Here is an 18,485-nt window from a genome sequence, read left to right on the forward strand (position 1 = left end):
TCTAAGACTCTAACTTGAAGAGAAGGTACTGACTGATCTGCCTTGATAGAGAGAGTCTAATCCTCTATCAGCATCCTATGCTAAGAAAATCACAGATCTAGTTGCTATTGGAGGCAGCTAGGTGATGCAGTGACCACAGTGCTAGATCTGGAGTCAGGAAGACCTGAGTTCAAATGTGGCCTCCAATAGATTTGACAAGTCATTGAACCTCTTTTGCCTCCGTTTCCTCATCTGAAAAATGGCGGCAACAATAGCTCCCATATCCTAGTGTGGTTGTGAGGATCAAGTGACGTATTTGTAAATGTGTATCACACTGCCTGAACTTGTAAATGATTTAATAAATGGTTCTTTCCTTCCTAATTTCAATTTTGATCTGTAGAATAAGTAAAATGATGTTTTCTAGGGTATAAATGATTAATCTCACAAGTTAATGCTCATTATGTATTCAATGAATCTGCTTATTAGTATTTCACTAAAGATTACTTACCAGTCTTCCTAGGGCTATAAATTTTAGAAGAATTTTTGGTTCCATTTTAGTGGACTAAATTTCCATACCAGAATTTCCATATTTGGATCATCTGCTTTTTTTAAAGAAAGGACTGGTTTAATATAAGACTTGACTTTTGACTACTGTGTTAATTAGACAGAAAAACAGAAATTGTCAGATGAAATCTTTCTTCGCTTGACACTTCCTTTACTTCACAGGAAATGAATGCCTTCATTAGTAGTTTGTGTTTACAGTCAAGTCTAATATGATTTGGATAACATGTTCTCATCTCATTAATGAGGTCCATTCCTTTCAAGAGATGAGCATCTGTGATCCTATAAAGACTGGGTTTTTTAATTGTTGAAGTTTTAAGTTTCTGAGATTTTAAAATTTTTGTACTTTTAATCATAAAGATTCAGAAACTTGATTTTTGCATTTGTTTTATCACTGCCAGTATCCATGGCAAGAGCTGTACCAGGAAGTACATGATGGTCTTTTACTTGCTAAGATGAATAAGCAGCAGGCATATAATGAGATTATTGTGTATCCAAAGACATGCCTGTTGATAGAACCCATTAGGGAAGTACAATGTAAATTTCTCTGAATTAAATTCCAACCCATTTTTATTTGTCTTCATCTATTGCTTATGTGCAGCACCCTGTCAGTAGATAGAGCAGAATGACATTGAATCAGATCTCCATCCTTGTACCTGACCCAAAGAAGACTTCACTGAGCTTCAGATAGGACTTACCCAGGATATCTTAGATGCATTATTTCTACATTGGTAGAAAGAGCTCCCAACTATGTCACATATATTAGTATGTTATATATTGATGACCTGAAAAATATATTCCAAACCCTTCATTCTCTAGGGAAGAAATTATAGCTGAGAGTACTTAGGTGACTTGTCTTGGAGACGAGTATGAAGGTGGGATCATGGGATCATACAATTAGATCTCAAAGAGAAGGAAATTGCAGCCTAAAGAGAACCAGGCTCTATCCAATGAGTCATCTAGCTACGTCTGTCCATATAGCAAAGATGAAATTGTAGTTTTAGTGCTGAAAGACTGCTTAGTGATCATCAAACCCAACATTCATTTTATAAAAGAAACTGAAGCTTAAAGAGATAGTAATTGTCTTGATCACATAACTAGCAAGATCTGAAATGCTATTCAAATTCAAATTTTCCTGATTACAAGTTCAACATTGCACCTACTATTGCCAAGATATCCCTTCATGGAGACAACACTACCCCACCCTAGATGGTTATTGTCCAGAAGGATCTGTGTAAATGAAAAGTTACTATAGTTTATTCCCCCTAGTCCTGGATCTTTGAGGGAAGATAATATTCCAAGTTCATTGCATGTATCACATCCCAGATGATGACCCTAGCACTGCGATGATGATGGACCCCCTCATCTGAATAGCAACCTTAAGTCTAAGCAAGTCAAAGAAAGTATCATGGCAAGAACAGTAAGCTTAGGCATCAGACTTGTATTCAAATTTCAGTTCTGCCACTTGCCAGATATGTGACTTGGGGCAAGTCACTTAGCTTTCATTTCCTCATCCTCATTAAATGAGAATGATGATCAATCTTTTAATCAGTATGTTGACTCTGGGAATCAATTGAGGTGATGTACAGGAAAACATAGAGCACTATTCTAATGGTATGCAAATTAATAGAGTTTTTATTATTTTTTATTTTTTCAGACTTTTTCAAGGCAATGGGGTTAAGTGGCTTGCCCAAGGCCACACGGCTAGGTAATTATTAAGTGTCTGAGACCAGATTTGAGCCTAGGTACTCCTGACTCCAAGGCCAGTGCTGTATCCACTACACCACCTAGCCACCCCCAAATTAATAGACTTTAAAAAAACTTCTTAGATGTTATAGTGAATAGAATGGTAGACATGGATCCAGAAAAATCTGAGTTCAAATCCAACCTCAGATCACTGTGTGACCTGGGAAAGTTATTTAAACAAGATTTTTAATACATATTCTTTAATTCTTCATCATGAAACCACATTTTACATTGGTTACTAATTGTACTTTTGATGAACTGGCTATTTTTTCTAAGTCTAACCTTAATTATTACCCATAAATTTTCAGTAGGTTTTAAATCAGGTAAATCTCCAAGCCATTGAAACATACTTGTCTCCATCTCTTGAATATAGTTCTTAATTTTTCATGATATATCATATGACAGAAAGTTGTTTGCAGGATCATCTCTATTTGGGAATTTCTGCAAGTTCAGAACAATTCTATTTTTATGTTTATCAACAGATTTCTTTGATTTTATCATTCCTGCAATGGGAATAAAACTTCTGACCCCCCAGAAGTGAAAAATTCCCATTTGACTCTGAAGATACTCAGGTCTTCTAGACTCATCTGAACATCATCTGATGATAGTTTTTAAATAGTCTTGAATGAAAAAAAATGAATTTCATCAGTAAAAATTACCTTCTTCCCATCTTTATTATTTCACCAGTTATAACAACTTTCCTATGACTTTTTTCTATAGCAATGCTTATCAACTTTTTTCCTGATCTTTTCTGCTGTTCTTCCAGTGAAAAATCTTATGCTACATGGTAGAGAAATTAGTAACTACTCATCCAATTTCCAGATTCCTCTAAAAGTCTTTGCTTGCTTTCTGAAGATTAGTCAGTTTCTAAGCAATAGCCTGTCACTCTTGGTGATGGTTTTTATTTAACAGTACACTTTCCTTTGTCTTTTGGTCTGAATAATTATGTTTCATTGTAGGCTTGAATGAACCTTGAAACATTTGACTTCCCAGAATAATAGCTACTTCAATAACTTTACCAGTGTACTCTTCAGGAACTATTATTTTTTTGATCATTTTATTAGAATAATGATCATTTTATAAAACAATGGAACTTAAAAAAGGTGGAGGGGAACATTAGCTAAAATTGGGAAAACCAGTCAAATCTGGCTTCATCCCCTCAAGGACATACATTCTGAGTTAGTCTAGTATATACATGTGATCATGGCAGTCACAAAGTGAAACAAAATATATCAAAATTATCATTTGTCCCAAGTAACACAACAGAGTACAAATATACTGTCATTTAATCATAAGTTAAGTACAAATTGGGATCTTTAGACTTCAATCCTAAGGTCTTGACTTCTGTCTCTTATTGCTAGGTATCTCCTCAGATTTCATTTTTTCTATCTAAGCTACTAGCACAGTTTCTTTCATCGGTGATTGAAGATATTTCGTTGACCCAGGGTCATTCCAAACATCAGCTTTCATTACATAGTATGATAGATATAGCTATAAAAATTACAGACAATCAGAATGAATATGGGGGGGTATTCTACTAAAGGTGCCATGTTTATTTTTTTTAACTGAGCTCTTGCTAAGAGCCTATTTTATTATTATTTTCACCTGTCTCCTAAAGATAAAAATATAGAAAAGGGTTCTAGTTAATTAAAAGATATGGTGATTCATGAGGGGTTCCCTCCTCAACTTAATCAACATAAGGGAAAAAGTTGTCTCACTGTGCCAACGTTCTCAGGTCCTAAAAACTGAGGGTTAATCATTCAAATGTATGCTGACCTTCCTGAATGTTCCTGGCAAGCTTTTTGCATTCTGTATCTTGTTTACCCAGAATCTTTAATCAGAGTATAATTTAGTATCCAAGGTCTCTAATCCACAGAAATACCATTCATCTCAAACATGAAGAGAATGTGGACACAAAGGTCCCTCTGGTACATGACCTTGTAAAACTTAGTAGATTTAAGTTCACAGAGCTCAAAATGGAAGACCTATGTCCCAAGCCTGATGTTGGTGATGTCTAAGGAGACCTTGGACAAATCAGCCTGGCATATTGTACTGAGCAGATGCTTGAATGTTTGGGTTCTAGTCTTAATTTCATTATTTACAAGCTGTGAAGGCTGATGTGACATTGGGCAAGTCATTTAACTTGTTTGGGCTCCTGTATCTTTACTTAGTTTATTTGTTGCCACCTCAATATTTTTCCTGATCCCCTCAGCTGGAAGGGGTTTGTCCCCACTCAAATTTCTCATGACATTGTCAGAATAACATGCAATGGAATTCTGAGGAACAGCAGAATACACAGGGAATGGAATACTGGACTGACTATATTAACCCTTCCATCTAGTCTTCAGTTATCTAACCAGGGCATTTAAGAGAGTGAGACAGAAGAAATGGGGTACCATGACCCTAGATGTTTTAAAGTATGAATGAGTGAAGAGAATAGGCAACAATGGGCAATCCAATTTTAACAGCAAACTTGGCCATTCTTCATCTTGCATGATGTTATATATGTTCTCCTGTTTATTTCCTTGCATACAGAATTCATGAATAGTGTGAGGTGTGTAGCTGATACACTATATGACCCTTGATTCCAGGAAGTTGACTAAAAATGGCTAGGGTCACCTTATGTTGCCCCTCTTAAATCTTCCTCTGAGCATCTTTCCTGCCTTAAAGGTTTGTCTTTGTCAGACTTGAGGAACCCTGGCCATTTAAAGCTTTTGGTAGAATTTCTCCTACATTTGTCATGTGCTAAGATCTTGATTCTCCTGCTACCTTGTGAAGCTACTCAAGGGTCAGATCTGTGCCTTCTATTAAGAAATGATTTATTTACCCTTACCTAACCATAATAATTCATATTTATATTGTATTTGACAACTTGTAATATACCATAATAATACTTTTGATCCTCACATAGCTCTGTCAACTAAGTAGTCTTATAATTGACTGGAGAGAGAGAGACATGCATAACATATATGACGTATGTAAGTTTAGAGTACCCACCCCAGGTGTTCATATGTACCCAACCTGTGGTAGAGCATTCTGAACTTATTTTGTTCTGATCAGCCACAATCGAACATGCTGTAATTTGTCTCAAACAGAATGATGTCATTTTGGTCTTCTTTGATAATGAAGGACAAGAACCAACCAACCAACTTATTATCAACACTATTTTAGATGAGAAAATCAGAGGGCTTAAGTTACTTTTCCATGTTTAAACAAGTTTTAATAAACTAAGGTATTGCTACCTTAAAATATGGCATTCTATCCATAGGACCATACTGTCCCTTCTATCTAGTACAGAATCATTGCTTAATAGATGCTCATTAAATGAATCTGTAAAATAAAACATTGAGCTAAATGATATTTAACATCCTTTCTAGTTCCAAAATTCTTTCATCAAGCCTGTACACTTCTCTGGACTTCTCTGAATCTCACTTTTCTCTAGTTTTCTCAGCAGCAAAATGGGGGAGATAATATTTGCATCCCCTGTCTTGCAGGGCTTTTGTAGGTATTGGATTCTATAATCCTTGAAGCTTTTTATAAATGTTTTCATTCCCTAAGCTCTTTTGTTCTTGTTTACCTTTCTCAAAAAGGACTGTGGCATCAGGAAGGTGATGCTATGACAAGCAAATGAATTGGATTTAAGTGAGCGGGGGCTGGGATAAGTCACCAACCTTACTTTCTCCTCCAGAAACATCTGTGTCCAGTGGCCAGATATGAACCAGGATAACTGGAGATAGTCCTGAATGCAAATGGGAGGGACCTTGACCTTTTTGCATTTAAGCTATAAGCTCCATAAGGACACAGTGCCTGTGCCATATCCCTACTTTATATGCACCTCCATCTCCAGCACCTAACATCACTCTGCACATAGGTGATGCTCAATATTTATTGAATTGAATAATGTGCAAAACAAATGGAATATATTATCAACATGATCAAGAGGGGACGTGCACAATCTAAGCTATGCCACCCTGCCAAAGTGTGTGCTAATTAGCAAAGAAAATAGAGATTTTCTAAGGACAGCTATCACATTTTTAATTAAGGAGTCTGGGAAATCCTGCATGACTTCAATATGGCATCAGGTTCCAGGCGTGCTATGAGTCCACCAAATACTGTTCACCTGAGAATGAATGTTCTATCATCAACCTCCTAATAGTACCATTGGCATGTCTCAATTAGCTTAAAAAGCAAGATAAGATCAACAAAAAGTTCCCAGACTCTTAGAAAAGAATTTCTAGGTCATTAAATCCAATTCTTCATTTTATAGAGAAAGAAACAAAGATTCAGAGTGACTTTTCCTGGGTCACACAGCTGGTAAACTAACTTCCTATGAGTGAAACATTTTTACTGTACATCAACTCTGAGCTAGACATGTGCATAAATAGGAAAGGAAATGTAGTCTGGTAATCAGAATACTGGACTTAAGAGTCAGGAAGACCTGGATTCAAATCTCTCCTCTAACACTAGCTATATCTTAGTCACTTCAACATGCAGCTCTTCTGCTATCTCATCTGTAAAGTGAGGATAATAACATCACTCATTTCACAGAGTTATTGTGAGAATCAGATGAGATGATGTATAAAGCAACCTGCAGCTTGGGACTGGGGGGAGGGGAGGAGGGCACTACTCTTCTCATCAAGGACCCTTGGCTCTGGATGTGGCTTTAAAGGAATCTAACCCCAAAGAGAAGGAATCAGGATTTTCTCTTATTCCCTAGTTCATTAATGCCCCCCTCCCAGAGCAAAACTCTTGGGGGAAATCTCTTAAATAGAGGGCAGGTAGAAATCCTGTTCAGCATCTCCCATAAAAGGGATTAACAGTTTATCTGCTGGAAAATTACTTTATATATCAAGAAGATGATGTCAGATATAGGGCAGTTAATACCTGAAACACAAAAGACTCCTAAGTACGCACTGACAAATTCTTAAAATGTAAAGTAATAATCCATCACTTCTAATATACTCTCCCAGACGTTTGATTCTTAAGACATGAAACATTTTCTAAGACTGTAGACCAGTCTTTATAAGACTGTAGACCAGACTTTATATATGAAACACTTTTATAAGATCATCGACAGCCACACTATTTTAGAAATTTAACCCTAGATCTCCAGGAGGACCAAGCTCTGAATTGGACTTTATTTTCTTTTAATTTAAAATATCTCAAGACAGAATAAAACACCTGCCAAAATAAACCCAGGAACTATAAAAACAAAATTATAAAAACTTTTCTACAAATAAGATCATATTTAAATAATTGTGTTATTATACAATTGTGTTATTATACAATAATTGTTCTTGGGTAGGCAGGGTCAGTTTAATAAAAATGACAAATCTGCCTAAACTCATTTATATACTTTCTCAATGCTTTAATTGTAGTATCTTTGTGGTGGTGGTCATCTTCTCTGAGAAGTTGTGGAGATTGCCTCTTGCAATCTAGCACCAGGACTCAAGAGCTCTCGACCTTATGTGGTATCCATTAAAGATACACATCCATCTCAGAATCTCTCTTTGTTCACCCGTGTTCAGGGAAAGAAACACAAAGAAGGGAAAACACATGTGCTTACTGCTGTCTATGTACAAGCCAAAGCAACTGTTATTCTACCAGGCCAAAACAAGACGGGGGCAACTAGCTGGCCCAATAGGAAAGGCATTGACCTGTTGAGTCCCAGTTTGGATGTCATATGTTGAGTCCCTTTCTGGACTGCCTTTTCTTTCCCCAGGTGAGTGTTGGGGGGCGGGAGACAAGGAAGACAAGTTTCTCCCTATACACCAAGGTCTCCAAGGTCTCCGTTTATTGAACCAAATACCAGTGCTTATAAATATCCTTCCCAGTCTCTAATCCACTCCCACTCCCATGGCACTTAGTGAAACAAGGCTCTGGTGCTCAAGGACACCAGGTGATGAAAGTTCACAGCACTTTCATACACAAGGATCTCTAACATTGACCCTGAAGTCAAAAGATTGGAGTTCAAATTCAGCCTCAGGCACTTGAAAATTTATTAGCAGTGTGACTTCGAGCAGATCATTTAACCCCATTGCCCCACAAAAACAAAAACAAAAAATCAGAAAACAAGTCTTAGATAAATAAAAGTTATTGCCATCAGTAGCAAAGAGCCGTAGTCATGAATAGACAAATTCAAATTCAAATAAATGTCAGCATTGTCCAAAATGTCTCTATAACATTAAGATCAAACAATAGATTATGGTAAATGACCGATTGATGTTAACCTCTGAGTAAAAATCAAGTATAGAACAATGGGCTAATGCTAATATTATATAAGCCAAAATGGATGTTTTCTCTGCAGTTAATAGCAAACCTTTAAAATTCTTTGTAAGGAAGAGAGAAATGAAAGAACCCAAAGGAGGGTTTTTGTTGTTTTTCCATAGTGAAAAATAATTCTCAGTTGCTATTATGCATTTCCTGTATATTTATTTGTCTTAGCCATCTGTGGATCTGCTAGTGATATTCCTTTGAGAGAAGTCTCAGGTCAGACTATGAGGCAGCTAAATAACTGTGCAGAAAAAGGTTAATGGGAAGGACTAGAAAAACAGGCAATAGACAAGTTGTTAGAATAAAAAGGAATATGGGTCTCCTATAGGAGGGAATATCAAAGAAGAAAGAGAGGTGAAATAAGAAAAGAAGAGAAGAGAATATGAGAAAGAAAAGTTGTGAGACTGAATCACCCATGTGATTGATTTATCTAAGTAATGTTGATGTTAGTCTGATAATGTAATTATTTAGTACAAAATGATTTTACTCTGGCTTCGCTGTTTCAACACCATGCCTGTTGTATTTTATTCCTCTTTTGACTTTTTTGGTGTCCTGAAGGAGTCATACATAATCTGTCTTCTCTACCATCAGTTCCAACTTCGAATGGTTTGTACTCTTACACAGACCCCATTTTAAGAGCCTAGTGATTGGCAACCCCATGTCATTTAGCTTTTACCTCAAAGGAATATTTTCTTTAAAGCCATGGCAAGAACAAACATATTAATATGTCCCCCATTTCCCTAGTGGGCATAATTCCCATCTTCCCATATCACCTTGGTCTCTGGGGAAAGGAGTAGAATGAAGCTCACAGTTCATACATAGCATTAGCCTCACCAAGTTCAAGTCTAGGTTAGTATCTCTGGACCCTTTCTCCTTAGAAAGGAGCTAAGCAGCCAGGTGGCACAGTGGATAGAGCACTGGCCTTGAAATCAGGAAGAGAGGAGTTTGAATCCAGTCTCAGATACTTGCCACTCACTAGCTATATGATCTTGGATAAGGCACTAAACCCTGCTTGCCTCACATCCAGGGCCATCTCCAGTCGTACTGATTCACATCTGGCCACTGAACCAGGTGGCTCCAGAAGAGAAAATGAAGCTAGTGACCCAACACAACCCCCCCCCACTCATATCCTATTCATGTGCATTACTTCCCTGATGTCATGGTCTTCTTCGAGAATAAAGGACCAAAAAAAAAAAAATATTGGACTAGCTACATCACCTACATCCCTGGCCTCCCAGGTCTCCATGACTTGAACTTCCAGGCATCCTTGCACCTAGAACAGAAGCAAAAGAAGGAAAAGTCCAAAATCCCAGGTCCATTTCTCAAACCACGTGACCAAAAAGGAATGAAGAAAGCAGGCAGCTGTCAGGTCCTTCTCCATAACAGCATAGTATCATTAATTGTAAGTGAAGAAGTAATTTTACTCTCAGATTTGAATACAGGAAAAGTCATCAGAGTGGCTATTGAGCAATCTAAAGATAACCAATGTTCCAGTGTTCAGCTAGATTATTGTTCAGTCATTTCAGTCATGTTCAATTCATTGTAAACCCATTTTGGATTTTCTTAGCAAAGATTTTGGAGCGGTTGGCTATTTCCTTCTCTAGCTCATTTGACAAATGAAGCAACTGAGTCAAACAGGGTTAATGTCTTAAGTCCTCCTGACTCCAGGGCCAGGACGCTATCTACTGCACCATGTAGCTTCTGTGCTTTACTCTATGTAGCCAAGGGGAAGACTGGGGGATGGGGGTGGGGGGGAGTGGGGGAAGGAAAAGGGAAAAGCTGTTTCAGACAACATGGTAGGTCAAGGCAGATTGACCCTGTATGCTTCATCTCTCCAGTTTTCCAGAAACAAGTGCCCAGCATCTTCCATCTGGGTGATGTCATCTTAGATGATCTAAGTATGTGCCAAACCTCATTACGTTACATTAGTAACTTCTCATTATTGCGAACACAGGTCATTTTATACTTATATTTATTTTATACTTAAAGCATCCATGATTTCACCAGTATAGGTATTCTCCCTTTCCCTGGAGATTCCAGTATCCTCTTTCCAACCCCAATACCTTAGTAAACAGTCATGTGACTAAAAAGTGCAATATTCTGTGGCAAACCAGGCAATGGGAATTCATCTAGGATTGTAGATGGTGATGATGATAATAAATAAAATTGCATGTTACTCAACATCTTAAGGAAAACATTATAAAATTTACTCAAATTAGGAAGTATAACCTCTGTTCTTTTAATGACCACATTAAATACCAAAGTATATTGAATGACTCTTGAAAATAGCTCATTTCCCATGTTGTTGTACCTATTTCAAAATCAGAGAGTATATTGATTTGTAAGAGGCATTATCAACCATCCCTTTCATTATATAGTTTCCATCTTTGGTCCTCTTTCCCCTGATCTTTTCTCTTGCCTCTATGACATCTCTTTATGCTCTTTGGTCCCTCTTCTTTCTGTTGCCTCCAAATGAAAGCATCACCCAAGACACCCTTTGTTTTTTTTTTTAATTTTTGCAAGGCAATGGGGTTAGGTGATTTGCCCAGGGTCACACAGCTAGGCAATTATTAAGTGTCTGAGGTTGCATTTGAACTCAGGTCTGACTCCAAGGCTGGCACTCTATTCACTGCACCATCTAGCTGCCTCCTAACCCTTTGCTTTCTTATCTTCTTTCTTCCCACCCTCTTGAAAATTTTATCCATCACTCCTGGCTTCAGTTATCCCCTCTACCTAATCAATCTCTCTCTCTCTCTCTCTCTCTCTCTCTCTCTCTCTCTCTCTCTCTCTCCCTCCCTCCCTCCCTCCACCCCCTGCTTCCCCTCTCCCCCTCTCCTCTGAGTTCCAATTTCAGTTCTTAGTTTTTGCTACATATTTCCATTTAGGTAGCTTAATACACCAAATTCAACATGATGAAAATTCATCAAATTACTCCTATTAGACATCCCATTTTGGTTAATGTTGTCATTCTTCTACCAGTTGCCCAGACAGAAACTGAAGAGGCATTCTTGATTTTTTGACTGCCCCTTACATTCTCAGATGCCCATCCGTTGCCAAACCCTCTCAACCTTACCTTTGAAATATATCTCACATCTGTTCCTTTCTCTCCACTTTTACCGCTACCATCCTGATGGTACCTCTCAATAGAACCATTATAGTCTCATAAACACATCCTTATCACAAATTTCAAGCAAACCTTTCTAATGGACCTTATTCCCTTGGGCAAAACCTTGAATGACCTCCAGTTCATTGCCTTCTGGATAAAATATAAATTCTGAATACCAATATTCAAGTCCTCCTCAGTTTGGTTCCACCCTATTTTTTCCCCTATTGCAATTTCCCCTTGCTTCTTCTCTGTTGGTCATTTTTAGATAGTTGGTCATTTCTTGACATTGAATTCCTTTTCCCAATCTCCTTCCATTTCTTTATTCCATCCCAAGCCTAGAATGATCTTCCTCCATTCTTTCACCCATTTGAATACAAAGATAAGCTTCAATTCTATCTCCCTCCCTCCATCTTTCCATCTCCCACTTTCTTTCCCAGTTAGAATTATACCCTCCCTCCCCCTCCCAAATGTCTCATTCCTCCATCTAGCTGAGCCACATTACGTCTTATATTTATTCATGTACTTGCTTTATCCCTCAGTGAGAAGGGTGTGCAGTTCCTTGGGCTGGAATAAGGAAAATGAGATAATTTAGGACAAAATTAATTTAACCATAGTTTCGATTTCTTTCCATTTTCATGAGTTAAATGACCCATTGTCAAATTCCAGCTTCTGGAAGACATTCTGGTTTTTTTTTTCCTAAACACTTCTCTCCACCCTGAGTAATGAATGCTAAGTTCCATTTGATGGGGTCACTGTCTCGATGAAAAGCTGGGTGGGGTTTGGGGGGAGTATTGAGTTTGTTTTCTGGAAGTTAATTGAAACAATATTCACCATAGACATGAGACTTCAGGACAAGCAGTTCCTTGAAGGTTGGGGCTTTGGATTCTTTCCTTCAACAATCTCCACTTTTATAGCTATATTTAGTATGCTGGCTGCCTACATGACTGGCTTGCTGTGTATATCCCTGTCAGGATAGCATTGGAGCTTGTTTGTACCCGAAGTTTGTCTGATTCACCACAGTCTTGGGGCCAAGTGCATGTGGTTTTCAATGGGCAGCCTACTAGGGCCTCTCCCACTTCTCCAGAAAGACTGCCTTGGGGGTCTGTTTTGTCACTCTGGTGTCTTATGCTCCTTCAGTTCTCATAACCAGAAACATGGAATTTTTTTGTTAGTGTTTCTGATAACAAGGCCCTCCTATGAAGCCTAAGCATGAAAGTAGCATCCCCCCACTTTCACCTCAACCCATCCCACCCCTTCACTCAGTTGTGGTGTGGAAGGATCAGAATGTCATTGTTTACATGGATGTGACTGAGTGTTACCAAAAAAATTACTATCTTTGCACAAGAGCCAAGTTTTGTATGCCAGGGCAGCTGTTTTAACTTTTTTCAGAAACCACAGAGGTTTTGCCCCAAAACAAAAAATTAATAATAATTTCAGAGGACATAGTTTTAAAGTTACAGGAATACATTATTTCTGAACCTAGTACAGGCTTTTTTCTTCTCCTTTTCTTTTTAAAAAACTTGAAGCAGGCTTTCCTTCCACGTACTAACCCAGTCCAACCCTATTTAGCTTCTAAGATTGGACATGACACCCCCCTCTAAATCCTAGACTCCCCTAATTTCCCACCCCATAATTGTATCCTCTCAGAGTAAGGAGGAAAAAAATTAACCATTACAGTGACTGGGTTTGAAAATGATGGTAACTTTCATCCCTTATAATTTTTGACTTTTCATTATACAATTCAGCTTTTTAAATGTCCATTTCATTTATATGACTGTTGTCATCATGTATATTGTTATCCTGGATCTGTTCATTTTACTTTCCTATAGGTCTTACTCTCATTCTCTAAGTCTATAATGAGATGATATCAAAAACAATGGGCTGCTACAGAGTAGAAAAATGGGAACTGCAATGAAAATTCTAGTCCTGCCCCTGATGAATGACCTTGGGCAAGTCATTTTCCTCTCAGAGCCTCAATTTTCTCATCTTTAAATAGGGATAGGGAAAGTATCCTTGAAGATCTTTTCTACAGGAGAAAAAACAAACTATTGTTTCTGGATTGGAGGCAGTGCATGCAGAATTCTGAGACCAAATTGTATTTTTATGATCAAGTTTTTAGTGAGTCTCTGAAGGAAGGAGGCTGTGAAAGAAGCATTCACTTCCCTAATAGGGACATTAAACAGCCATACTACAATTCTCATGCTCTCTCTCAGTTCAGTGTATTTTCCATTCACATAAATGGTAGCAATGCCAAAGGAAGACAGCTGCGTAATTTCCAGAGTTCAGCAGAACTTAACAAGTCATGGTAAATATGGCTTTGCTTCTTTTTTTCATTCATATTATAGCAAATATTCCACTTCCTCTGACACAGGGCAGAATTCTCTCCTGTTGAGAGAGGTCATTCGATGTAGTGATTACTCCATTAAGACCATCTCGTCCATGGAAATAGTTTTTTTATTGTTCTGAGTCACTTGGGTTTGTGGAATCTTTACATGAGTTCCAAAATGAGGGTGAGATGATATATTTATTTTACTTTGTATCCTCTTGAAAGTTTTTTTTCCTTGCATGAATATAAGCCTTGTTAAAGTATTTCCATATTTTTTTTACATTAGAAATCACTGAGATATTTATGTCTACAGAAGTCTTCATTCACAATTCACTATGTAAGTGCTCAGTGTCTGTGATTTGGCAGGACTGGATGCTTTTTCTGGTGTTTTTGTATTTTTCCCTCCATCCCTGTTTACATCTTCTCATCCTATGTCTCTCAGCCATGCTGGAAGCATTGCAGACCTTAGAAAAATGTTTAGACTAATTGGCTGCTTCCCATGCAAAGTCTTGTATTAAATTAAGGATTTCAAAAGGCATTGCTGTATTTTTAAAATGCCTCCTGGTTTCTGTCTCTAGGTATTGTAATTAAGTAAACTTCACTGGAAATGGTCTGTATGACAGATTGGCTTCAGATCAGAATATCTTTGGGCTTTGAAGAGTGAATTCTGGATTCCTATAGAGACTCAAAATTTCATTTCAAAATTGTCGGTTTATGATTTCAGGGAACAGGAACACAGTAACGTACACCTTAAATTAGCTTTAGAGTTCATTGAATAATATGCAACCCATGTGGATGTTCTCATCTAAGGAGACAGTCCCATCCTATTCACTGGGTCCTCATCTTTGTCTAACCCCAGGAAATTAAACTTCCCATGTAATTGTTCCCAGAAGGCAACTCTATCCAAACCACAGCTGAACTACTGAATGGTCCTCATATCTTAGGGGCTGTGGGGTTTTGTATTTTGGTAGAAAAAAGGAGTTGATGGTCTTTTACAAACCAGTTTTGAGTAGGTAATAGAAAACTAAACACAAACCAGTTTTAAGTAGATAATAGAAAAGTAAACTAAACTCCCTTGGAGTCAGGGGCCAGCTCCATTGATATTCATCAGTCACTCCTCTAGCTACATCTTGCCTCTTCTCTGGACATAATCTAAGCAAGCAGCATCAAAAAAGTTTTTTGGTTTGAACACATTCAGTATATTTGTTAATTATCTGTAGCAGCAGAGTCAAACTCAAACAGAAATAGATCCTGCAGCTTGTATGTAGACTTAGACAACCATAATTTACATGATCTGTGTTTTATTGTATTTTTATTGAATTTCTTAAACATTTCCCAATTATATTTTAATTTAATCTGGCCACACTTAGGAGTTTTGAGGGACATATGTAGCTAAATAGGAAAGCTCTGATCAACAGGGAGCAAAAATGTTGGAATTGCTCTTTTATCTATTTGATTGTAAACTGGAAAGACTATTTCAAATTTAGGGGAAAACTTTCAATTCAATACCCCCAAAAACATTGAATAGAAAACAGAATAATTTTTTTATATTGGTCCATGCTTTCAAATGACCCTTTGAACTGATGATATATATATATATATATATATATATATATATATATATATATATATATATATATCTGTAGTCTTGTAAAAATTTGATTCCTAAAGTAGGAATTTAAAATGAATCCTATGCTTGTTGCCCAGGCATGGGAGTAGGGTTTAGGCCTTTGAAGAGATAAATCAATTTTCATAGCTCACTACTGATGTTTCAGAGATAGACACCCTTCTGAGGCGGGGGTATATACAAAAATAACTTGGCCTTGAGATACAAAGGGATTAAAAATGCCACCTAGCCGCCCTTAAAAATGAACAGTTTCTAATGGAAAACTTCCTCTTTCTTACCAGTGAAAGGAAATGAGTGGATTTAGTGATTGGGGCCATTTCTGTATGATTTTTTTGGAGTTCATGTAGAAGGAGAAAATGTTCTCTTTTTGGAAAACAGTGAGATGGTTTTTGAGATACTAAATTGCTTCTTTTTTCACAGGTTGATATGGTGAAAGGAGCATTAGAAAATCTTCAGCTCAACATAGTAGAAATGACAGATGAAAACGCAACCTTGGATGGTGGAGATGTTTTATTCACAGGTATGATAATATGTATATCTATATATCTATATCTATAATATATATATATATATATATGGAGAGAGAGAGAGAACTTCCCTTTTTTAAAATAGATTTCTAATTGAGAGGTGATTAACTCAACAATGAAATGCTATAAAGATAATATTCTTCCCAGATGGCAAAGTGAATTTTCATAATTTGATACCACTTGATACCACAGTAACAATTGTAGTACTGAGAATTAAGAATAGGAAATGGATCTATGATTTCACTGGGCTAGAGAATTGCTAAATGAGGAAGCCTCCTCGCTGCCAATAAATATTATTAATTTGTTTTGCAACATATAGTCTTAGAAAGTTGCTTAATGTATATGAATTACCCAAAGTCACACATCCAGTATGTCAGAAATAGGATTCAAACTTAGGTCTTCCTGACTCCATGGCCATTTCTCTTAGCAATTACACCATGCTACCTTCACCTCTATACCATGTTTAGTAATACTAAATTAAATCTAAATAGCTAATATTAATATTAATTTTCTTCAGGCAATTTCTTGGGTAAAAGTAAATTGCTTCTTTGGATTATTATGTGGTCATTAAAGGAACCATGTTTTTACCTATTAAATAACTATTCTAATTCCTTATGATATATCCATTAATGCATTTATTATTATTTTAAAATTTCCAAGGAACTTAACATTATTCCTATGATCCTCACCATAGCCTTATAATGTAAGTATTTTGTAAAATCATGCTCTAAATTCATGATGGTCAAAGTCAAAGGATTCTCTTTTTTTTAATTTTTTTATTTATTCAAGGCAATGGAATTAAGTGACTTGCCTAAGGTCACACAACTAGGTAATAATTATTATTAAGTGTCTAAGGTCACATTTGAACTCAGGACTTCTTAACTCTAGGGTCTGTGCTCTATCCACTTCAACACCCAGCTGCCCCAAGTCCTCAAAGGATTCTTCCATACTATAGAAGGGATCTGTGGAAAGATTTCAGGGGGTCACATGAACTTGAAATGCATCTTTTATTTCATTAATCTTCGAATGAAATTCAGCATTTCTTTCAATTATAATTTCAAAAAACCTCATTATTCTGAGAGAATGTCCCTTAGTGAGTGTAAATAGCAATTTCTGACTAGAAACTCTGAGGGACTTCCCCTCCCAGACTGACTATTTTGTGTAACCAGGTCATCTTTTACCTAACTTCTTATCCATTCCTTAGTGGCTGAATGAGCACTGCCTCAGACAAACTGAGACCCGAGAAAGATCTCAGCTTAGAAAGACAAGGGTCTCCTGTTGCTTATGGGACTAAGACTACTTGTCCTGACTTTTGCCTTGCCCCTGGACTCCAGTGACTCTGGAGGAGAAAGTAAAGCTGATGATTTTTGCATAGCCCTGCCTTAATTAAATCCAATTCACCTGCAAGTCAAGATATCACCCCTGATGTCATTGGACCTCTTCCAGAATGAAGAACAGATAATAACAAGAGACTTTGCCAGACCATCAAAGTAGTGTCCATGGCACAAATCAATTTAGGAGTTAGGATAGTTGGTGAAGAAAGAAATCAAAATTTATTTTTAGTTCAAAGCCAAAGGTAAGAGAGTATTATTTACAAAAACATCTAACAGTGAGCATCTGTTGCCAGTCACCCAAAGGAATACAGGATCACTAGCACATTCTAACCTGATGCCAGGAGGGAAGAGGGTAATCATAACAATATAGAAACTGAAATCATCATTCTTGACTTTGAGTCCTAGGTCTGATATTAAATACCAAAGTCAGATTATTTGACTTTTAATGCCATCTGTGATATATCAAGTCACTGAACATACACACATTGCACCTACCAGGCGGAAATTCTTCAGAAGCACCTGGCCCCATGGATCTGAGGTTTATCATTGATGCCATTTGTGCATAGACCTGCTACCACCCTGTTTGTCTCTAATTAAGTGGAATATTGAGGAGTCTAAAACAAAGAATATTTTTTTCTGTAGTTATTAACAAGATACAACTGCTATACAAAATATAACTGCATCCTGGTATGTATGAAGGCCATCAGAAGCAAGAATTCAAAATAAACATAGCACTGTAAATTCACATAGCAGCCATTTAACAAAGACATCAATGTATCATGTTCAGAACCACTTGCCAAGGAGTGAAGAAACTTGGTTTAAAATGGTCACTAATTTGCTAGGGACAAGTGACTTACACTCTCTGGAACTTAAAGAGTAGGACTGGATGCTTCTTAAGGTCCCTCTCCTTTCTAAAATATCTCCTTTCCCTAGGATTTCTCTCCCTACTTCCCTACCAAAGCCAAGAGACTTGGGAGGGGGCTGTTTTTGAAACCAGCTAGGGATA

At 37.2% G+C, this 18,485-nt stretch overlaps 1 protein-coding gene across 1 annotated transcript in view; it reads left to right on the forward strand.

Moving 5' to 3' along the window:
* Positions 1–18,485, forward strand: part of DDAH1 (dimethylarginine dimethylaminohydrolase 1) — a 209,174-nt gene that overhangs the window by 124,125 nt on the left and 66,564 nt on the right. Inside the window, exon 2 of the mRNA XM_074221772.1 lies at positions 16,039–16,138. Coding sequence (XP_074077873.1) covers positions 16,039–16,138 — 100 coding nt within the window. The remainder of the gene's footprint in view (positions 1–16,038; positions 16,139–18,485) is intronic.

The sequence above is a fragment of the Macrotis lagotis genome, chromosome 2, assembly GCF_037893015.1.
Source record: "Macrotis lagotis isolate mMagLag1 chromosome 2, bilby.v1.9.chrom.fasta, whole genome shotgun sequence".
Taxonomy (NCBI): Eukaryota; Metazoa; Chordata; class Mammalia; order Peramelemorphia; family Peramelidae; genus Macrotis; species Macrotis lagotis.